Here is a 25,049-nt window from a genome sequence, read left to right as displayed (position 1 = left end):
TAAATTTATTCGATTTATTGTAGTTCGATGAGTCTCAATAGCTCCACCGTGTGGTTAACCTGGGAATGGAACATTATTTAACTCAGGAGTTTGTACAGTATGTTTACACATTTTATTATTACATTCAGGCAAGAACTTTATGATTTTTAATTTGCCAAATGAACATAGGTAAAACAATTCCTTAAAATGTGATCAGATCAAATATATAAAATTGCTACAAAATAAATAATGTCCTTCCCATCATTCAGTCTAAATATCCTATTAAAATAGCCCATTGCATATTATAAAAAAGCCAATGTCACCCCTCGCAGTCAATATGTGAGAAATCCCATTGTCTGTCCTCTTCCATAGGAATCCAGGTTACATTCCAATGTGTTCTATTCACTAGCCCATTTCATAACATTCCATGATGCATTTTAGAAGCTCGGGAATCCAAAGTTTCATGTCCAGATCCAAGTGGTGATCCTCATAGGCAACAACAGCGGCATCATGGTGATTTCAATCCAGCATGAACATTCTCTAATCCTTCCCCAAGGTAGATACTGCTGCCGGTGGCCGATTCGATGGCTTCTGACCAAACAACATCGACAAGTCATTTTTTGTTCATTTCCCAAAGATTTGACATGTTGTATCGACCACAGTTAGTCAACATCCAGTAGGTGATCTACTGTACTGCACACGGCCGACGTTCGTTATGGTGTGTCCATGTCTTTAGTTCCTCAGGTACTGTGTGTGGCCCCTGTAGAGCATCAGAGACCAGCTACTGATGAGCTCTGTCAACGCAGGGGACCCAGACCCCGTGCACAGACCCCATCACACTGGCCTTCTCTGGGGCCCTCTCCGCCTCCACCCGACCTCCAGCCCAAGGGGTCGTCCATCACCACTTCACCTTCCAGACAGAACATTTAAAACATGTCAGTGAGGAAAACCAGCAGATTGGAATTAGTTACACTGATAATCACCTCGGGCTGTGTCCCAAATGGCACCTTATTCCCTATGCAGTGCACTACTTTTGATCATGACCCTTATTCACTTGGTCCTGGTCAAAGGTAGTGAACTAAATAGGGAATAAGGTGCCATTTGGGACGCAGCTCTGGTTAAATAGGAAAGACCCAGAGACCTAAATACAGCGTAGGCATTTAAAAAAGTTCCTGCTGAATTTAAAATGTCTGCCCAAACTCACCTGGTATAATCTGGGTGGGTAAACTCCCCTGGTATTATCTGGGTTGGTATACTCACCTGGTATAATCTGGGTGGGTAAACACTCCTGGTATAATCTGGGTGGGTAAACTCCCCTGGTCTAACCTGGGTGGGTAAACTCACCTGGTATAATCTGGGTGGGTATACTCACCTGGTATAATCCGGATGGGTAAACTCACCTGGTATAATCTGGGTTGGTAAACTCACCTGGTATAATCTGGGTGGGTAAACTCTCCTGGTATAATCTGGGTGGGTAAACTCTCCTGGTATAATCTGGGTGGGTAAACTCTCCTGGTATAATCTGGGTGGGTAAACTCACCTGGTATAATCTGGGTTACCATAACTCCCTGTATAATCTGGGTTGGTAAACTCACCTGGTATAATCTGGGTGGGTAAACTCTCCTGGTATAATCTGGGTGGGTAAACTCTCCTGGTATAATCTGGGTGGGTAAACTCTCCTGGTATAATCTGGGTGGGTAAACTCACCTGGTATAATCTGGGTGGGTATACTCACCTGGTATAATCCGGATGGGTAAACTCACCTGGTATAATCTGGGTGGTTATACTCACCTGGTATAATCTGGGTGGGTAAACTCTCCTGGTATAATCTGGGTTGGTAAACTCACCTGGTATAATCTGGGTGGGTAAACTCTCCTGATATAATCTGGGTGGGTACTCTGTCCTGGTATAATCTGGGTGGGTAAACTCACCTGGTATAATCTGGGTGGGTATACTCACCTGGTATAATCCGGATGGGTAAACTCACCTGGTATAATCTGGGTGGTTATACTCACCTGGTATAGTCTGGGTGGGTAAACTCTCCTGGTATAATCTGGGTGGGTAAACTCACCTGGTATAATCTGGGTGGGTAGCTCTGTGCCATAGCAAAAGCCATTTTCCTTTTCTGATGATTTAGTAAAGTTGTCCAACTAGAACAAGAACATATTTACTTATTTTATTATGACAATGTTTTCTTGCAAATGGTCCTAACTAATAGTTCTGAAACAAAAGACATTCATACAGACAATACCCAAAATATGATTTTAGAATATGATGACAAAAGTAGTTTAGTGATAACTTTCAATTTGGTTAGGGTAACTGACCTCAGTACAGAAAGATCCAGAGAGTTGACTTGAAATAGTTCCTGTTTCCTGATTCTTGCAGCTACAACAGGCAAAAGAAGAGGTGCCATGCACAATAATGTGTTATTATACAAATCTATCTTTGAGATAACTACAATAAGGGCCTCCCGAGTGGTGGAGTGCTTGAGGCGTCACTACAGCCCGGGGTTCGATCCCAGGCTGTCATAGCTGGCCGTGACTGGGAGACCCATGAGGCGACGTACAATTGGTCCAGCGTCGTCCGGGTTAGGGGAGGGTTTGGCCGGCTGGGATTTCCTTGTCCCATCGTGCTCTAGCAAGCTGACTTTGGTCACCAGTTGGATGGTGTTTCCTCCGACACATTGGTGCGGCTGGCTTCCGGGTTAAATGAGCAGTGTGTCAAGAAGCAGTGCGGCTTGGCAGGGTCATGTTTCAGAGGACGCATGCCTCTCTTGAGTCCGTAGGGGATTTACAGCAATGGGACAAGACTGTTACTACCAATTGGATATCACGAAATTGGGGAGAAAAAGGGGTAAAAGTACAATCTAAAAACTACAATAACGTGTAATTCTACAAGTCTATCTTTGAGATAACTACAATAACGTGTTACTCTACAAGTCTATCTTTGAGATAACTACAATAACGTGTTACTCTACAAGTCTATCTTTGAGATAACTTTTACACTTTGGAAGATTACAATTTCCCAGCTGCATAGCAGGAAACCTTCCAGTACTTGTGTCTTGCAACATTGTACATGATAACCACATGCATCGGTATCATGGTTTCCTAGTGGAATTACCTACCTGACACCGTCTGACAACGATGCATCACAGTCGATGGAGGGTTCCATTGGCGGATAATTCTAAAAAACAATCAAATCAACAAATCAATCCTGAGAATACATGATTGTGTGGTCTCTCTTGTACCAAACTCATGGCTGTGGGATTGAAGAAACTAGTTTGCATGCAACTATTGGAATTAGGGTTGCAAAATTTCAGTAACTTTGCCAAAATGCCCAGGTTTTCCAGAAATCCTGGTTGGATTTCACCAAGCCAGAGAGGAGCAGTGAAACAAAGGATCTGACCTGTCCTGCGTTGCCATTGCTGTCAGATGACTGGGGCAAGCCCATCTCTATGTCCTGGCTGCTGGCCTGTTTACGCCGTCGCGTTATAATGTAGTCATACGTGCTCATTTTGTTTAACACTGCAGAGACCAGAGGAAGAGAAGACAGTTGAATGGAAGGAAGACATTCTGTATGTAGCATCTTGTTGTGTTGACCTTGTGTACTGTTGTAATGCTGCAAGAGAAACATCCTCAGAGACAATAATAAAGTGTTGTCATGCCAACTCACTGTTGGAATGCTGCAAGAGAAACATCCTCAGAGACAATAATAAAGTGTTGTCATGCCAACTAACATACAGATACACTATTCCATCGGTTCCATTGTACTAAGTCAAACTAAAAGCTAGTATAAGGAAGGTATTCAAAATAATACGTACAATATTTTACCCAGGTCTGGGTCCGTATTCACAAAGTCTCAGAATAGAACTGCTGATCTGGGATCAGTTTTGCCTTTCAGATCATAATGAATACGCTTATATGGACGGGGGGGACCCGATCCTAGATCAGCACTTTTACTCTGAGACACTTGATACACACAGCCCCTGGACCAGTTAGTAACTCACAGAGATAGATGTGGAAGCCCAGCAGGTGAACCAGCAGCAGCAGAGAGCCAGTAGCCAGCATGACCGTGAGGAAGGCTACAACCAGGAGACTGACTGAGCTTGTCTCCATGGGCACCAGGGGCAGGAAGACCAGCCACGTCCCGTTACTCAACACACCTACAGACAGACAGGAAGACCAGCCACGTCCCGTTACTCAACCCACCTACAGACAGACAGGAAGACCAGCCACGTCCCGTTACTCAACACACCTACAGACAGACAGGAAGACCAGCCACGTCCCGTTACTCAACACACCTACAGACAGACAGGAAGACCAGCCACGTCCCGTTACTCAACCCACCTACAGACAGACAGGAAGACCAGCCACGTCCCGTTACTCAACACACCTACAGACAGACAGGAAGACCAGCCACGTCCCGTTACTCAACACACCTACAGACAGACAGGAAGACCAGCCACGTCCGTTACTCAACACACCTACAGACAGACAGGAAGACCAGCCACGTCCCGTTACTCAACACACCTACAGACAGACAGGAAGACCAGCCACGTCCCGTTACTCAACACACCTACAGACAGACAGGAAGACCAGCCACGTCCCGTTCCTCAACCCACCTACAGACAGACAGGAAGACCAGCCACGTCCCGTTACTCAACCCACCTACAGACAGACAGGAAGACCAGCCACGTCCCGTTACTCAACACACCTACAGACAGACAGGAAGACCAGCCACGTCCCGTTACTCAACCCACCTACAGACAGACAGGAAGACCAGCCACGTCCCGTTACTCAACACACCTACAGACAGACAGGAAGACCAGCCACGTCCCGTTACTCAACACACCTACAGACAGACAGGAAGACCAGCCACGTCCCGTTACTCAACACACCTACAGACAGACAGGAAGACCAGCCACGTCCCGTTACTCAACACACCTACAGACAGACAGGAAGACCAGCCACGTCCCGTTACTCAACACACCTACAGACAGACAGGAAGACCAGCCACGTCCCGTTACTCAACACACCTACAGACAGACAGGAAGACCAGCCACGTCCCGTTACTCAACACACCTACAGACAGACAGGAAGACCAGCCAGAGGGCCTTGTGGCCCGTGGGCCTCCAGTTGCCCATCCCTGACATAGATGATCAAAATCATCATCCAATTACCCCTCTGATTATCTCATATTGAACCCAGTTGCATGCATCGCCTCCTCTCGATCTAGTCTAGTTAGGCTAGCCTGACACCACCGAAGACCACAACTCACTGGTAAACTGTGGTGCGGAGATGTAAACTCACTGATAAACTGCGGTGCGGTGCGGAGACTGCCGGGGTCCATATAATACTGGATGAAGATGAACAGGATGACCATGAGGAGCACGAGGACGCCCAGCGTAGCAGATAACACCGTCACAAAGAAGTACCTGAGGAGGACAACCATAGAAATACATCTGGCTTTGATCTCAATCAAATGTATTGGATTTAGCCTTGCCCTTTTTATATGAGCCACAAAGTGCTTTACAGTAACCTGGTCTAGACTACAAAGAGCCAAATAAACTACATTTAAAGGAATGATATTCAAAACAATATTTCCTCAAACTCTTAGTAGTCAACATCGATTGAAATGGGCCATCCGCCCATGCTTCCTCTAACCAGTAGTTCTGTCCCCCCACACAGTTGTTCAGCCATTTACAGTGGTGGTCAAAGTCTTCAATACACTTGTTGCACACGCCACAGTGTTTCACTTTGGGGTCCCTAGAAAAAGACACAGAAAAACCACATCAACCTTGTTGCAATTTCCTCAATGAGAAAAAACATAATTGTATCTCAATGTACAGTATAATGCAACAGGGAAAATCCTGAATTCAAACCAGAACAAAACGGCCGCCCGCCACTTTTTAAAAGTTAAAAAATGAATGAAAACATTTGACCAATTCCAGATTGGCCTTTTTAAGAGACTTGGGTGAGATACATACACATTGATTTTACACAGGTAGCAGTGTAGGTTGTGGATAACATGTGGTTGTTTCTTCTTGTCAAAGACAGGCAGTGGGTTGGAGTAGCTCTTCTTGGCTCGGACGCCTGCCTCTGCTGGGTTTATTGACACGGCAGCTAGATGGGTGACCAGGTGCACAATGAAGGCTGCACCAGTCAGCTGCATAGTGGGATGGTCAAGGGACTAACAAGGGAAATATTGATACAGTTTATCAAATAGCCACACCATGAACCATAGTAGAATCCAAACCAGCTTGAATATCTGATTCAGTATCAGTGTATGAAGTAAAGTGTCCACTCTCAGTCTAGATGTCATTTTGACAACCCTTACAGTGACTTGTGATTAATATAACCTTCAACTCATTAATGATCTTCTCACAGAAGAGTCCATTGTGTGTGGAAGAGCCACACATAAGAAATTGGGGCATTTAGGAGAGCCATCGCGGTACACAAAAGCTTCTCTATGTGAGGAGGAGTTGTAGAGTCAAGTCTGAATAAATCAACCCGTTCTGTTTTCTGCCATCAACCTGCTAGCCTTTAAACAAGAGGTGCAGCTGACATCATACTGCAGCTGACATCATACTGCAGCTGACATCATACTGCAGCTGACATCATACAGCAGCTAAACATCATACTACAGTTGACATCATACTGCAGCTGACATCATACAGCAGCTAAACATCATACTGCAGTTGACATCATACTGCAGCTGACATCATACTGCAGCTGATGTCATACAGCAGCTAAACATCATACTGCAGCTAAACATCATACTGCAGCTGACATCATACTGCCGCTGACATCATACAGCAGCTAAACACCATATTGCAGCTGACATCATACTGCAGCTGACATCATACAGCAGCTAAACATCATACTGCAGTTGACATCATATTGCAGCTGACATCATACTGCAGCTAAACATCATACTGCAGCTGACATCATACAGCAGCTGACATCATACTGCAGCTGACATCATACTGCAGCTGACATCATACTGCAGCTAAACATCATACTACAGTTGACATCATACTGCAGCTGACATCATACAGCAGCTAAACATCATACTGCAGCTGACATCATACTGCAGCTGACATCATACTGCAGCTGATGTCATACAGCAGCTAAACATCATACTGCAGCTAAACATCATACTGCAGCTGACATCATACTGCCGCTGACATCATACAGCAGCTAAACACCATATTGCAGCTGACATCATACTGCAGCTGACATCATACAGCAGCTAAACATCATACTGCAGTTGACATCATATTGCAGCTGACATCATACTGCAGCTAAACATCATACTGCAGCTGACATCATACAGCAGCTGACATCATACTGCAGCTGACATCATACTGCAGCTGACATCATACTGCAGCTGACATCATACTGCAGCTGACAGCAGACAAAAGAGCAGTGATGATAGCGGTTCTGTCCCAAATGGCACCCTATTCCCTATATAGGGCTCTGGTTAAAAGTAGTGCACTATATAAGGAATAGGGTGCCATTTGGGATGCCACTATGTCTGTAAAGGTCAGTGGGAGGATGCCACTATGTCTGTAAAGGTCAGTGGGAGGATGCCACTATGTCTGTAAAGGTCAGTGGGAGGATGCCACTATGTCTGTAAAGGTCAGTGGGAGGATGCCACTATGTCTATAAAGGTCAGTGGGAGGATGCCACTATGTCTGTAAAGGTCAGTGGGAGGATGCCACTATGTCTGTAAAGGTCAGTGGGAGGATGCCACTATGTCTGTAAAGGTCAGTGGGAGGATGCCACTATGTCTGTAAAGGTCAGTGGGGAGGATGCCACTATGTCTGTAAAGGTCAGTGGGAGGATGCCACTATGTCTGTAAAGGTCAGTGGGAGGATGCCACTATGTCTGTAAAGGTCAGTGGGGAGGATGCCACTATGTCTGTAAAGGTCAGTGGGAGGATGCCACTATGTCTGTAAAGGTCAGTGGGAGGATGCCACTATGTCTGTAAAGGTCAGTGGGAGGATGCCACTATGTCTGTAAAGGTCAGTGGGAGGATGCCACTATGTCTGTAAAGGTCAGTGGGAGGATGCCACTATGTCTGTAAAGGTCAGTGGGAGGATGCCACTATGTCTGTAAAGGTCAGTGGGAGGATGCCACTATGTCTGTAAAGGTCAGTGGGAGGATGCCACTATGTCTGTAAAGGTCAGTGGGAGGATGCCACTATGTCTGTAAAGGTCAGTGGGAGGATGCCACTATGTCTGTAAAGGTCAGTGGGAGGATGCCACTAGGTCTGTAAAGGTCAGTGGGAGGATGCCACTAGGTCTGTAAAGGTCAGTGGGAGGATGCCACTATGTCTGTAAAGGTCAGTGGGAGGATGCCACTAGGTCTGTAAAGGTCAGTGGGAGGATGCCACTATGTCTGTAAAGGTCAGTGGGAGGATGCCACTATGTCTGTAAAGGTCAGTGGGAGGATGCCACTATGTCTGTAAAGGTCAGTGGGAGGATGCCACTATGTCTGTAAAGGTCAGTGGGAGGATGCCACTATGTCTGTAAAGGTCAGTGGGAGGATGCCACTATGTCTGTAAAGGTCAGTGGGAGGATGCCACTAGGTCTGTAAAGGTCAGTGGGAGGATGCCACTATGTCTGTAAAGGTCAGTGGGAGGATGCCACTAGGTCTGTAAAGGTCAGTGGGAGGATGCCACTATGTCTGTAAAGGTCAGTGGGAGGATGCCACTATGTCTGTAAAGGTCAGTGGGAGGATGCCACTATGTCTGTAAAGGTCAGTGGGAGGATGCCACTATGTCTGTAAAGGTCAGTGGGAGGATGCCACTATGTCTGTAAAGGTCAGTGGGAGGATGCCACTATGTCTGTAAAGGTCAGTGGGAGGATGCCACTATGTCTGTAAAGGTCAGTGGGAGGATGCCACTAGGTCTGTAAAGGTCAGTGGGAGGATGCCACTAGGTCTGTAAAGGTCAGTGGGAGGATGCCACTAGGGTCTGTAAAGGTCAGTGGGAGGATGCCACTATGTCTGTAAAGGTCAGTGGGAGGATGCCACTAGGGTCTGTAAAGGTCAGTGGGAGGATGCCACTAGGTCTGTAAAGGTCAGTGGGAGGATGCCACTATGTCTGTAAAGGTCAGTGGGAGGATGCCACTAGGTCTGTAAAGGTCAGTGGGAGGATGCCACTATGTCTGTAAAGGTCAGTGGGAGGATGCCACTATGTCTGTAAAGGTCAGTGGGAGGATGCCACTATGTCTGTAAAGGTCAGTGGGAGGATGCCACTATGTCTGTAAAGGTCAGTGGGAGGATGCCACTATGTCTGTAAAGGTCAGTGGGGAGGATGCCACTAGGTCTGTAAAGGTCAGTGGGAGGATGCCACTATGTCTGTAAAGGTCAGTGGGAGGATGCCACTAGGTCTGTAAAGGTCAGTGGGAGGATGCCACTATGTCTGTAAAGGTCAGTGGGAGGATGCCACTAGGTCTGTAAAGGTCAGTGGGAGGATGAGATATTGTGATAAAGAAGCACATCTGACCTGATGATGACTCACTACTATCATTATCCACAACAACATTACAGCTATAGAGCAACACTAAAACCTTGGCTAAGTCCCAAAATAGCACCCTATTCCCTATACTTTTGGTCAGAGGTTGAGTACTATGTAGGGAATAGGGTGCCATTTGGGACGAAGTGCAACACTAAAACCTTCTGTGCAATTTATAGGTCTTGCTCTTCACTCAAAGCAGAAATATTTCAGGAGCTGAAACAAATAAACAGAAGCAAGACATCTCACAGAAAACATCTGACCTGAACACCTGGGTCAAATATTTACACTTACTTATTTGACTTGCAAATGACTTAGCTTGACTTAGAGTTTGCACTTTTGGGACTATTCTATTGGTTGTACTTGTAACTGGAAAACGAAATCAAGTGGTTCTACTTGTACCAGGCAAAGTCACTTGAGTGCAACTCAAATATTTGAAAGTATTTGACCCAGAGCTTATTTGACCCAGGCCTGCTTGAAACTTCTTCAACCTCTGCTTTCGACCAAGAGTCCTTGACTCCTTGAGTAAAGGTTACAGAGTAGGCCATGTGGCTCCAGGGTGAAGGTAGTAGTGGGATATAGATCCCAAAGCCAACTACAGCCATGTAGCTGTATATTGCCCATCCCACCAGCTGGAAGGAGTGAGGGGGACAGGCCCAGCCGTTAACCCTGGAGAGAGATGCCGTCGAGGGGGTCACCAGCTCATTCCTGCTGCTGCCGTGTGCAGGGGCCGTCCGCCTCAGCCCCCGCTCAAAACAGCTCATCTGGAACACAGAAGACAGTGACACATAGGACCAAGGCTGTGTCCCAAATGGCACCTTATACAGTGCACTACTTCTCACCAGGGCCCATTGTGCGCAGATCAAAAGTAGTGCACTATTTAGAGACTAGGGTGCCATTTGGGACACAGAACAGGCATTTTTCCTGACCACAATACCTGACCAGGAAAACCTCTGGGCTCTGGTTATAGACTAGGAACCTGGTTATAGACTACGACCCTGGTTACAGGCTATGATGACTAGGAACCTGGTTATAGACTATGATGACTAGGACCCTGGTTATAGACTATGATGACTAGGACCCTGGTTATAGACTATGATGACTAGGACCCTGGTTATAGACTATGATGACTAGGACCCTGGTTATAGACTATGATGACTAGGACCCTGGTTATAGACTATGATGACTAGGACCCTGGTTATAGACTATGATGACTAGGATCCTGGTTATAGACTAAGATGACTAGGACCCTGGTTATAGACTATGATGACTAGACTATGATGACTAGGACCCTGGTTATAGACTATGATGACTAGGACCCTGGTTATAGACTATGATGACTAGGACCCTGGTTATAGACTATGATGACTAGGACCCTGGTTATAGACTATGATGACTAGGACCCTGGTTATAGACTATGATGACTAGGACCCTGGTTATAGACTATGATGACTAGGACCCTGGTTATAGACTATGATGACTAGGACCCTGGTTATAGACTATGATGACTAGGACCCTGGTTATAGACTATGATGACTAGGACCCTGGTTATAGACTATGATGACTAGGACCCTGGTTATAAACTATGATGACTAGACTATGATGACTAGGACCCTGGTTATAGACTATGATGACTAGGACCCTGGTTATAGACTATGATGACTAGGACCCTGGTTATAGACTATGATGACTAGACTATGATGACTAGGACCCTGGTTATAGACTATGATGACTAGGACCCTGGTTATAGACTATGATGACTAGGACCCTGGTTATAGACTATGATGACTAGGACCCTGGTTATAGACTATGATGACTAGGATCCTGGTTATAGACTATGATGACTAGGACCCTGGTTATAAACTATGATGACTAGGATCCTGGTTATAGACTAAGATGACTAGGACCCTGGTTATAGACTATGATGACTAGACTATGATGACTAGGACCCTGGTTATAGACTATGATGACTAGGACCCTGGTTATAGACTATGATGACTAGGACCCTGGTTATAAACTATGATGACTAGGACCCTGGTTATAGACTATGATGACTAGGACCCTGGTTATAGACTATTATTTCTAGGACCCTGGGTATAGACTATGATGACTAGGACCCTGGTTATAGACTACGATGACTAGGACCCTGGTTATAGACTATGATGACTAGGACCCTGGTTATAGACTATGATGACTAGGACCCTGGTTATAGACTATGATGACTAGGACCCTGGTTATAGACTATGATGACTAGGACCCTGGTTATAGACTATGATGACTAGGACCCTGGTTATAGACTAGGACCCTGGTTATAGACTAAGATGACTAGGACCCTGGTTATAGACTATGATGACTAGACTATGATGACTAGGACCCTGGTTATAGACTATGATGACTAGGACCCTGGTTATAGACTATGATGACTAGGACCCTGGTTATAGACTATGATGACTAGGACCCTGGTTATAGACTAGGACCCTGGTTATAGACTAAGATGACTAGGACCCTGGTTATAGACTATGATGACTAGGACCCTGGTTATAGACTATGATGACTAGGACCCTGGTTATAGACTATAATGACTAGGACCCTGGTTATAGACTATGATGACTAGGACCCTGCTTATAGACTATGACGACTAGGACCCTGGTTATAAACTATGATGACTAGGACCCTGGTTATAGACTATGATGACTAGGACCCTGGTTATAGACTAGGACCCTGGTTACAGACTATGATGACTAGGACCCTGGTTACAGACTATGATGACTAGGACCCTGGTTATAGACTATGACCCTGGTTATAAACTATGATGACTAGGACCCTGGTTATAGACTATGATTACTAGGACCCTGGTTATAGACTATGATGACTAGGACCCCTGGTTATAGACTATGATGACTAGGAACCTGGTTATAGACTATGATGACTAGGACCCTGGTTATAGACTATGATGACTAGGACCCTGGTTATAGACTATGATGTCTAGGAACCTGTATAGACTATGATGACTAGGACCCTGGTTATAAACTATGATGACTAGGACCCTGGTTATAGACTATGATGACTAGGACCCTGGTTATAGACTATGATGACTAGGACCCTGGTTATAGACTATGATGACTAGGAACCTGGTTATAGACTATGATGACTAGGACCCTGGTTATAGACTATGACGACTAGGACCCTGGTTATAAACTATGATGACTAGGACCCTGGTTATAGACTATGATGACTAGGACCCTGGTTATAGATTATGACGACTAGGACCCTGGTTATGAACTATGATGACTAGGACCCTGGTTACAAACTATGATGACTAGGACCCTGGTTATAGACTATAATGACTAGGACCCTGGTTATAAACTATATTGACTAGTACCCTGGTTATAGACTAGGATCCTGGTTATAGACTAAGATGACTAGGATCCTGGTTATAGACTATGATGTCTAGGACCCTGGTTATAGACTATGATGTCTAGGACCCTGGTTATAGACTATGATGACTAGGACCCTGGTTATAGACTATGATGACTAGGACCCTGGTTATAGACTATGATGTCTAGGACCCTGGTTATAGACTATGATGACTAGGACCCTGGTTATAGACTATGATTACTAGGATCCTGGTTATAGACTAAGATGACTAGGACCCTGGTTATAGACTATGATGACTAGGATCCTGGTTATAGACTATGATGACTAGGACCCTGGTTATAAACTATGATGACTAGACTATGATGACTAGGACCCTGGTTATAGACTATAATGACTAGGACTCTGGTTATAGACTATGATGACTAGGACCCTGGTTATAGACTATGATGACTAGGATCCTGGTTATAGACTATGATGACTAGGACCCTGGTTATAAACTATTGACTAGACTATGATGACTAGGACCCCTGGTTATAGACTATGATGACTAGGACCCTGGTTATAGACTATGATGACTAGGACCCTGGTTATAGACTATAATGACTAGGACCCTGGTTATAGACTATGATGACTAGGACCCTGGTTATAGACTATGACGACTAGGACCCTGGTTATAAACTATGATGACTAAGACCCTGGTTATAGACTATGATGACTAGGACCCTGGTTATAGACTAGGACCCTGGTTACAGACTATGATGACTAGGACCCAGGTTACAGACTATGATGACTAGGACCCTGGTTATAGACTATGACGACTAGGACCCTGGTTATAAACTATGATGACTAGGACCCTGGTTATAGACTATGATTACTAGGATCCTGGTTATAGACTATAATGACTAGGACTCTGGTTATAAACTATATTGACTAGGACCCTGGTTATAGACTATGATGACTAGGAACCTGGTTATAGACTATGATGACTAGGACCCTGGTTATAGACTATGATGTCTAGGAACCTGGTTATAGACTATGATGACTAGGACCCTGGTTATAAACTATGATGACTAGGACCCTGGTTATAGACTATGATGACTAGGACCCTGGTTATAGACTATGATGACAAGGACCCTGGTTATAGACTATGATGACTAGGACCCTGGTTATAGACTATGATGACTAGGAACCTGGTTATAGACTATGATGACTACGACCCTGGTTATAGACTATGACGACTAGGACCCTGGTTATAAACTATGATGACTAGGACCCTGGTTATAGACTATGATGACTAGGACCCTGGTTATAGATTATGACGACTAGGACCCTGGTTATAAACTATGATGACTAGGACCCTGGTTATAAACTATGATGACTAGGACCCTGGTTATAGACTATAATGACTAGGACCCTGGTTATAAACTATATTGACTAGTACCCTGGTTATAGACTAGGATCCTGGTTATAGACTAAGATGACTAGGATCCTGGTTATAGACTATGATGTCTAGGACCCTGGTTATAGACTATGATGTCTAGGACCCTGGTTATAGACTATGATGACTAGGACCCTGGTTATAGACTATGATGACTAGGACCCTGGTTATAGACTATGATGTCTAGGACCCTGGTTATAGACTATGATGACTAGGACCCTGGTTATAGACTATGATTACTAGGATCCTGGTTATAGACTAAGATGACTAGGACCCTGGTTATAGACTATGATGACTAGGATCCTGGTTATAGACTATGATGACTAGGACCCTGGTTATAAACTATGATGACTAGACTATGATGACTAGGACCCTGGTTATAGACTATAATGACTAGGACTCTGGTTATAGACTATGATGACTAGGACCCTGGTTATAGACTATGATGACTAGGATCCTGGTTATAGACTATGATGACTAGGACCCTGGTTATAAACTATGATGACTAGACTATGATGACTAGGACCCTGGTTATAGACTATGATGACTAGGACCCTGGTTATAGACTATGATGACTAGGACCCTGGTTATAGACTATGATGACTAGACTATGATGACTAGGACCCTGGTTATAGACTATGATGACTAGGACCCTGGTTATAGACTATGATGACTAGGACCCTGGTTATAGACTATGATGACTAGGACCCTGGTTATAGACTATGATGACTAGGATCCTGGTTATAGACTATGATGACTAGGACCCTGGTTATAAACTATGATGACTAGACTATGATGACTAGGACCCTGGTTATAGACTATGATGACTAGGACCCTGGTTATAGACTATGATGACTAGGACCCTGGTTATAGACTATGATGACTAGGACCCTGGTTATAAACTATGATGACTAGACTATGATGACTAGGACCCTGGTTATAGACTATAATGACTAGGACCCTGGTTATAGACTATGATGACTAGGATCCTGGTTATAGACTAAGATGACTAGGACCCTGGTTATAGACTATGATGACTAGACTATGATGACTAGGACCCTGGTTATAGACTATGATGACTAGGACCCTGGTTATAGACTATGATGACTAGGACCCTGGTTATAGACTATGATGACTAGGACCCTGGTTATAGACTATGATGACTAGGACCCTGGTTATAGACTATGATGACTAGGACCCTGGTTATAGACTATGATGACTAGGACCCTGGTTATAGACTATGATGACTAGGACCCTGGTTATAGACTATGATGACTAGGACCCTGGTTATAGACTATGATGACTAGGACCCTGGTTATAGACTATGATGACTAGGACCCTGGTTATAAACTATGATGACTAGACTATGATGACTAGGACCCTGGTTATAGACTATGATGACTAGGACCCTGGTTATAGACTATGATGACTAGGACCCTGGTTATAGACTATGATGACTAGACTATGATGACTAGGACCCTGGTTATAGACTATGATGACTAGGACCCTGGTTATAGACTATGATGACTAGGACCCTGGTTATAGACTATGATGACTAGGACCCTGGTTATAGACTATGATGACTAGGATCCTGGTTATAGACTATGATGACTAGGACCCTGGTTATAAACTATGATGACTAGGATCCTGGTTATAGACTAAGATGACTAGGACCCTGGTTATAGACTATGATGACTAGACTATGATGACTAGGACCCTGGTTATAGACTATGATGACTAGGACCCTGGTTATAGACTATGATGACTAGGACCCTGGTTATAAACTATGATGACTAGGACCCTGGTTATAGACTATGATGACTAGGACCCTGGTTATAGACTATGATGACAAGGACCCTGGTTATAGACTATGATGACTAGGACCCTGGTTATAGACTATGATGACTAGGACCCTGGTTATAGACTATGATGACTAGGACCCTGGTTATAGACTATGATGACTAGGACCCTGGTTATAGACTATGATGACTAGGACCCTGGTTATAGACTATGATGACTAGGACCCTGGTTATAGACTATGATGACTAGGACCCTGGTTATAGACTAGGACCCTGGTTATAGACTAAGATGACTAGGACCCTGGTTATAGACTATGATGACTAGACTATGATGACTAGGACCCTGGTTATAGACTATGATGACTAGGACCCTGGTTATAGACTATGATGACTAGGACCCTGGTTATAGACTATGATGACTAGGACCCTGGTTATAGACTAGGACCCTGGTTATAGACTAAGATGACTAGGACCCTGGTTATAGACTATGATGACTAGGACCCTGGTTATAGACTATGATGACTAGGACCCTGGTTATAGACTATAATGACTAGGACCCTGGTTATAGACTATGATGACTAGGACCCTGCTTATAGACTATGACGACTAGGACCCTGGTTATAAACTATGATGACTAGGACCCTGGTTATAGACTATGATGACTAGGACCCTGGTTATAGACTAGGACCCTGGTTACAGACTATGATGACTAGGACCCTGGTTACAGACTATGATGACTAGGACCCTGGTTATAGACTATGACCCTGGTTATAAACTATGATGACTAGGACCCTGGTTATAGACTATGATTACTAGGATCCTGGTTATAGACTATGATGACTAGGACCCTGGTTATAGACTATGATGACTAGGAACCTGGTTATAGACTATGATGACTAGGACCCTGGTTATAGACTATGATGACTAGGACCCTGGTTATAGACTATGATGTCTAGGAACCTGGTTATAGACTATGATGACTAGGACCCTGGTTATAAACTATGATGACTAGGACCCTGGTTATAGACTATGATGACTAGGACCCTGGTTATAGACTATGATGACTAGGACCCTGGTTATAGACTATGATGACTAGGAACCTGGTTATAGACTATGATGACTAGGACCCTGGTTATAGACTATGACGACTAGGACCCTGGTTATAAACTATGATGACTAGGACCCTGGTTATAGACTATGATGACTAGGACCCTGGTTATAGATTATGACGACTAGGACCCTGGTTATGAACTATGATGACTAGGACCCTGGTTATAAACTATGATGACTAGGACCCTGGTTATAGACTATAATGACTAGGACCCTGGTTATAAACTATATTGACTAGTACCCTGGTTATAGACTAGGATCCTGGTTATAGACTAAGATGACTAGGATCCTGGTTATAGACTATGATGTCTAGGACCCTGGTTATAGACTATGATGTCTAGGACCCTGGTTATAGACTATGATGACTAGGACCCTGGTTATAGACTATGATGACTAGGACCCTGGTTATAGACTATGATGTCTAGGACCCTGGTTATAGACTATGATGACTAGGACCCTGGTTATAGACTATGATTACTAGGATCCTGGTTATAGACTAAGATGACTAGGACCCTGGTTATAGACTATGATGACTAGGATCCTGGTTATAGACTATGATGACTAGGACCCTGGTTATAAACTATGATGACTAGACTATGATGACTAGGACCCTGGTTATAGACTATAATGACTAGGACTCTGGTTATAGACTATGATGACTAGGACCCTGGTTATAGACTATGATGACTAGGATCCTGGTTATAGACTATGATGACTAGGACCCTGGTTATAAACTATGATGACTAGACTATGATGACTAGGACCCTGGTTATAGACTATGATGACTAGGACCCTGGTTATAGACTATGATGACTAGGACCCTGGTTATAGACTATAATGACTAGGACCCTGGTTATAGACTATGATGACTAGGACCCTGGTTATAGACTATGACGACTAGGACCCTGGTTATAAACTATGATGACTAAGACCCTGGTTATAGACTATGATGACTAGGACCCTGGTTATAGACTAGGACCCTGGTTACAGACTATGATGACTAGGACCCAGGTTACAGACTATGATGACTAGGACCCTGGTTATAGACTATGACGACTAGGACCCTGGTTATAAACTATGATGACTAGGACCCTGGTTATAGACTATGATTACTAGGATCCTGGTTATAGACTATAATGACTAGGACTCTGGTTATAAACTATTTTGACTAGGACCCTGGTTATAGACTATGATGACTAGGAACCTGGTTATAGACTATGATGACTAGGACCCTGGTTATAGACTATGATGTCTAGGAACCTGGTTATAGACTATGATGACTAGGACCCTGGTTATAAACTATGATGACTAGGACCCTGGTTATAGACTATGATGACTAGGACCCTGGTTATAGACTATGATGACAAGGACCCTGGTTATAGACTATGATGACTAGGACCCTGGTTATAGACTATGATGACTAGGAACCTGGTTATAGACTATGATGACTACGACCCTGGTTATAGACTATGACGACTAGGACCCTGGTTATAAACTATGATGACTAGGACCCTGGTTATAGACTATGATGACTAGGACCCTGGTTATAGATTATGACGACTAGGACCCTGGTTATAAACTATGATGACTAGGACCCTGGTTATAAACTATGATGACTAGGACCCTGGTTATAGACTATAATGACTAGGACCCTGGTTATAAACTATATTGACTAGTACCCTGGTTATAGACTAGGATCCTGGTTATAGACTAAGATGACTAGGATCCTGGTTATAGACTATGATGTCTAGGACCCTGGTTATAGACTATGATGTCTAGGACCCTGGTTATAGACTATGATGACTAGGACCCTGGTTATAGACTATGATGACTAGGACCCTGGTTATAGACTATGATGTCTAGGACCCTGGTTATAGACTATGATGACTAGGACCCTGGTTATAGACTATGATTACTAGGATCCTGGTTATAGACTAAGATGACTAGGACCCTGGTTATAGACTATGATGACTAGGATCCTGGTTATAGACTATGATGACTAGGACCCTGGTTATAAACTATGATGACTAGACTATGATGACTAGGACCCTGGTTATAGACTATAATGACTAGGACTCTGGTTATAGACTATGATGACTAGGACCCTGGTTATAGACTATGATGACTAGGATCCTGGTTATAGACTATGATGACTAGGACCCTGGTTATAAACTATGATGACTAGACTATGATGACTAGGACCCTGGTTATAGACTATGATGACTAGGACCCTGGTTATAGACTATGATGACTAGGACCCTGGTTATAGACTATGATGACTAGACTATGATGACTAGGACCCTGGTTATAGACTATGATGACTAGGACCCTGGTTATAGACTATGATGACTAGGACCCTGGTTATAGACTATGATGACTAGGACCCTGGTTATAGACTATGATGACTAGGATCCTGGTTATAGACTATGATGACTAGGACCCTGGTTATAAACTATGATGACTAGACTATGATGACTAGGACCCTGGTTATAGACTATGATGACTAGGACCCTGGTTATAGACTATGATGACTAGGACCCTGGTTATAGACTATGATGACTAGGACCCTGGTTATAGACTATGATGACTAGGACCCTGGTTATAGACTAGGACCCTGGTTATAGACTAAGATGACTAGGACCCTGGTTATAGACTATGATGACTAGGACCCTGGTTATAGACTATGATGACTAGGACCCTGGTTATAGACTAGGACCCTGGTTATAGACTAAGATGACTAGGACCCTGGTTACAGACTATGATGACTAGGACCCTGGTTATAGACTATGATGACTAGGACCCTGGTTATAGACTATGACGACTAGGACCCTGGTTATAAACTATGATGACTAGGACCCTGGTTATAGACTATGATTACTAGGATCCTGGTTATAGACTATAATGACTAGGACTCTGGTTATAAACTATATTGACTAGGACCCTGGTTATAGACTATGATGACTAGGAACCTGGTTATAGACTATGATGACTAGGACCCTGGTTATAGACTATGATGACTAGGACCCTGGTTATAGACTATGATGACAAGGACCCTGGTTATAGACTATGACGACTAGGACCCTGGTTATAAACTATGATGACTAGGACCCTGGTTATAGACTATAATGACTAGGACCCTGGTTATAAACTATATTGACTAGTACCCTGGTTATAGACTAAGATGACTAGGATCCTGGTTATAGACTATGATGTCTAGGACCCTGGTTATAGACTATGATGTCTAGGACCCTGGTTATAGACTATGATGACTAGGACCCTGGTTATAGACTATGATGACTAGGACCCTGGTTATAGACTATGATGTCTAGGACCCTGGTTATAGACTATGATGACTAGGACCCTGGTTATAGACTATGATTACTAGGATCCTGGTTATAGACTAAGATGACTAGGACCCTGGTTATAGACTATGATGACTAGGACCCAGTTCTTCCTATTTGTGTCAAATTGCCAAGGAAAACTTCCCCACTTCCATCATCACTCCAAAAGTGAAAGGGATGTTTTGTATCTAGTTTAGAATGCATGATGCCCCACTGGTAGGCTGCGGTTACATTTGCCAGTGAAATTAGTTGAGTTGGAGCAGCATGACGGCATTGTTACCATCCCCCACAGCCATCCTGTATTAACAGCTTAGCTCACAGTGTCCATAGTGGTTCAACATAATATCCAAACACTCTGGGCCTACGTCCCAAATGGCACCCTATTCCCTATACATATTATACTACTTTTGAACAGGACCCATAGGGCTCTAGTCAAAAGTAGTGCACTATATAATAAATAGGGTGCCATTTGGAACAGACACACATTGTGGTTCAACTGTGGTTATAATAGCCAACCCTTCTGGACAGTTTTGGTTCCTTGTCTCTGGACGAACAGGTTTTTAAAAACAGAAATTAGTTTCACAAGGAGGATATTGCTTTGAGCAGGCAGCCAGTCACAACAGTTGAACCTTTCCCAATCAAAGCTTAACCTTTTCTATGACATTTACGCTGACAAACTCCTCCTATGCCACTATGTTTCTATCATTATTTCTGATTTATAATTTCCCCTCCCTCGTCTCACCTTCTCCACTAAGCTGTCAAAATCATAATGACTATTCTCTTTATTCTCAAAATTCAGAATGTTAGTGCATGAAAAATGAGTGCATGAAAAATGATGATGCTGTAGAACTAATCGTTTTGTCATCATCTTCATTTTGGCACACATTGGCATTGACATGGGCGTATGATCCTGTTTGGCTCATGAGTTCATTGACAGGGGTGAAATTCGGTTGCCTAGCAAATGCAGTAATAAATCCCAGTGGCGTATTCATTAAGCACCATTCGGAAGAAAATGTACTGAAACTGAGAAAGACTAGTATGGACTTGTCCAATAAGAAACGCTCGTTTTCGTTTGCAGTTGTAAAACGTTTTTCTCCGGTGAGGACTAATGAATAGGACCCAGGCTTCTTTATTTGTGCTCCTGCCAATCGAATGGTTTCGCCGATTACACTGGTTTGCTAGGCAAATAACGTAGCCTTAGTTCCCACAATAGTTTAAACATAAATCGAGACAGGAAAATGTATAGTGTGTCAATTGGCTTTCCTATATAGAAGCCATAAATTTTTTTTGCAACAACCGGACGTTTGTAACTGCGAATGTTCCATCTGTCAGTCACACACGCAAGCAATCAACACCATAATCAGAACTAAACATTTTCCAAAACACCAACGCCCACAGCTAAAAACATAAACTACATACACTGATGATACACATTATATAAAAAAAAACATCAAATATGCTATTGAAGTTTACCTTTTTACATCATTAAAGTTTATTAAAAATTATTTGAAAATGACTTACATTTTGTCGGATGGCGTACAATAAACGAAAAACACTGTGATAACCCCAAAAAATATTTGCTCAAAATGAGAAGCAGAATTCACGGTCTTGATTGCCCATAATTGTTTCTTTCCCCCAATCAGTCGGACTTTTGTCTCAACTACCGTCTCTTGCCAAAACGCAAAAGGTCACTGAATCAATCGATCAGGCAATAATTAGGAAGGCTACTAGGCTATATAAAATTGAGCGTATGTAAGTCCATAACAAGATCCACATCAAAGGAACTGGCACTGCGGGTGTCAGTCAGTCATCATAAGTTGGAGAACTTATCTTGAGGTGAGACCACTGCTATGGAAACTGGCCTTGCAGAAACGCGCATGCCCCGTACGTGGTCATTATAGAGCACCCTCTGAAAGGATGCATTTCATTTACCAGGCTGCCTGCACAACCAAGTTTTTGAGCACTTCGCAGACCAATATTTTTTTGTATTTTTTTTTACAATAAAAATGAAATATGTGTGTAACATACAGTTGAAATCGGAAGTTTACATACACTTAGGTTGGAGTCATTAAAACTCGTTTTTCAACCACTCCACACATTTCATAACAAACTATAGTTTTGGCAAGTCGGTTAGGACATCTACTTTGTGCATGACACAAGTAATTTTTCCAACAATTGTTTACAGACAGATTATTTCACTTATAATTCACTGTATCACAATTCCAGTGGGTCAGAAGTTTACGTACACTAAGTTGACTTTGCCTTTAAACAGCTTGGAAAATTCCAGAAAATGATGTCATGGCTTTAGAAGCTTCTGATAGGCTAATTGACATAATTTGAATCAATCGGAGGTGTACCTGTCGATGTATTTCAAGGACTACCTTCAAACTCAGTGCCTCTTTGCTTGACATCATGGGAAAATCAAAAGAAATCAGCCAAGACCTCAGAAAAAACATTGTAGACCTCCACAAGTCTGGTTCATCCTTGGGAGCAATTTCCAAACGCCTGAAGGTACCACGTATCTGTACAAACAATAGTACGCAAGTATAAACACCACGGGACCACGCAGCCGTCATACCGCTCAGGAAGGAGACACGTTCTGTCTTCTAGAGATTAACGTACTTTGGTGCGAAAAGTGCAAATCAATTCCAGAACAACAGCAATGGACCTTGTGAAGATGCTGTAGGAAACAGGTACACAAGTATCTATATCCACAGTATAATGAGTCCTATAGCGACATAACATGAAAGGCCGCTCAGCAAAGAAGAAGCCACTGCTCCAAAACCGCCATAGAAGAGCCAGACTATGCCAGACAGTTTGCAACTGCACATAGGGACAAAGATCATACTTTTTGGAGAAATGTCCTCTGGTCTGATGAAACAAAAAAAGAACTGTTTGGCCATAATGACCATCGTTATGTTTGGAGGAAAAAGGGGGTCGCTTGCAAGCAGAAGAACACCATCCCAACCGTGAAGCACGGGGGTCGCAGCATCATGCTGTGGGGGTGCTTTGCTGCAGGAGGGACTGGTGCACTTCACAAAATAGATGGCATAATGAGGAAGGAAAATTATGTGGATATATTGAAGCAACATCTCAAGACATCAGTCAGGAAGTTAAAGCTTGGTCGCAAATGGGTCTTCCAAATGGACAATGACCCCAAACATACTTCCAAAGTTGTGGCAAAATGGCTTAAGGACAACAAAGTCAAGATATTGGAATGGCCATCACAAAACCCTGACCTCAATCCTATAGAACATTTGTGGGCAGAACTGAAAAAGTGTGTGTGAGCAAGGAGGCCTTCAAACCTGACTCAGTTACACCACCTCTGTCACGAGGAATGGGCCAAAATTCACCCAACTTATTGTGGGAAGCTTGTGGAAGGCTACCCGAAACGTTTGACCCAAGTTAAACAATTTAAAGGCAATGCTACCAAACACTAACTGAGTGTATGTAAACTTCTGACCCACTGGGAATGTGATTAAAGAAATAAAACCTGAAATAAATCATTATCTCTAATATTATTCTGACATTTCACATTCTTAAAATAAAGTAGTGATCCTAACTGACCTAAGACAGGGAATTTTTACTAGGATTAAATGTCAGGAATTGTGAAAAACTGAGTTTAAATGTATTTGGCTAAGGTGTATGTAAACTTCCGACTTCAACTGCCTGTAGCCTAGAACTCTAACCCTATAGTCTTGGCATTGCATCCAACTTCATGTAGCCATAATTAGGGAGATTCCTTCCCAGGATTTGTTTGTTTCTTTGGGAGGAATTTACTTTGAAGTTATGTTACATACTTTTATAGCCTCCACAGAATAACAGGAACTGAAACCAGGTAGGAAATACTGTGGCAATGAAACTTCTGCTTTCTAAACAGACTCCTGCACATACTTGAAAGTAATCTGCATCCATTTGGGACGCAAACTCCCCAAATACAGGTGTGCCAAGCATGTAGCGTCATACCCAAGAAGACTTGAGGCTGTAATTGCTGCCAAAGGTGCTTCAACAAAGTACTGAGTAAAGGGTCTGAATTCTTATGTAAATGTATTATTTCTAAAAACCAGTTTTTGCTTTGTCATTATGGGGTATTGTGTGTAGATTGATGAGGGGAAAAAACATTTAATCAATTTTAGAATAAGGCTGTAACGTAACAAAATGTAAAAAGTCAAGGGGTCTGAATACTTTCTGAATGCACTGAATGCCAACATTGACATTCATTTCAGTGTGATGTTTTGAACTCAACATTGCATAGTTTCTTTCCTCTCAGCCACAGAGATACAGTGGCTGTGAGAAGAAACTGAACATTGCACGGCAACCGTGTTACCCTTCCATTAATACAAGAGTCAATTCTAGAATTGTCCTTAAATAGAACAGACAGTCAAGCTAAAATTGGTGGGGTGGACATGTAGCTTAGCAACAACAGCTCTTGGGTGGTCCGTAAGAGACTCCACTCCGACGTGCTTGTTCCTTTTCTCACCA

General features: G+C 43.3%; 1 protein-coding gene across 2 annotated transcripts; it reads right to left on the bottom strand.

Moving 5' to 3' along the window:
* On the bottom strand, positions 1–22,578 carry zdhhc11 (zinc finger DHHC-type containing 11). Of its 2 annotated transcripts, XM_041870805.2 has the most exons (11): positions 22,089–22,578; positions 10,038–10,265; positions 5,966–6,144; positions 5,643–5,744; positions 5,289–5,413; positions 3,986–4,141; positions 3,385–3,503; positions 3,104–3,162; positions 2,304–2,364; positions 2,051–2,129; positions 1–889 (listed from the first exon to the last, which is right to left on the bottom strand). In XM_041870805.2, exons 2-11 carry the CDS (start codon positions 10,263–10,265, stop codon positions 777–779), a joined length of 1,221 nt encoding a protein of 406 aa, XP_041726739.1. In that variant the 5' UTR covers positions 22,089–22,578; the 3' UTR covers positions 1–776. The 2 variants fall into 2 exon arrangements, with proteins under 2 accessions (XP_041726739.1, XP_041726740.1); XM_041870806.2 differs by lacking the exon at positions 3,986–4,141.
* Between the last annotated feature and the right edge of the window lie 2,471 nt (positions 22,579–25,049).

Source organism: Coregonus clupeaformis, chromosome 28 (genome assembly GCF_020615455.1).
Source record: "Coregonus clupeaformis isolate EN_2021a chromosome 28, ASM2061545v1, whole genome shotgun sequence".
NCBI classification, from domain to species: domain Eukaryota; kingdom Metazoa; phylum Chordata; class Actinopteri; order Salmoniformes; family Salmonidae; genus Coregonus; species Coregonus clupeaformis.
The sequence above is the reverse complement of the archived record's forward strand: the minus strand, read 5'-3'. Positions and strand labels throughout refer to the sequence as shown.

What these genes read in the sequence shown, in the direction of transcription:
- zdhhc11 (XM_041870805.2), bottom strand. Translation starts at nt 10,265, where the DNA reads ATGAGCTGTTTTGAGCGGGGGCTGAGGCGGACGGCCCCTGCACACGGC. An exon ending in GGGCTTCCACATCTATCTCT is followed by an intron (nt 3,504 to 3,985) that starts GTGAGTTACTAA and finishes TGGTCTCTGCAG; the next exon opens with TGTTAAACAAAATGAGCACG. An exon ending in GCAATGGCAACGCAGGACAG is followed by an intron (nt 3,163 to 3,384) that starts GTCAGATCCTTT and finishes ATTGTTTTTTAG; the next exon opens with AATTATCCGCCAATGGAACC.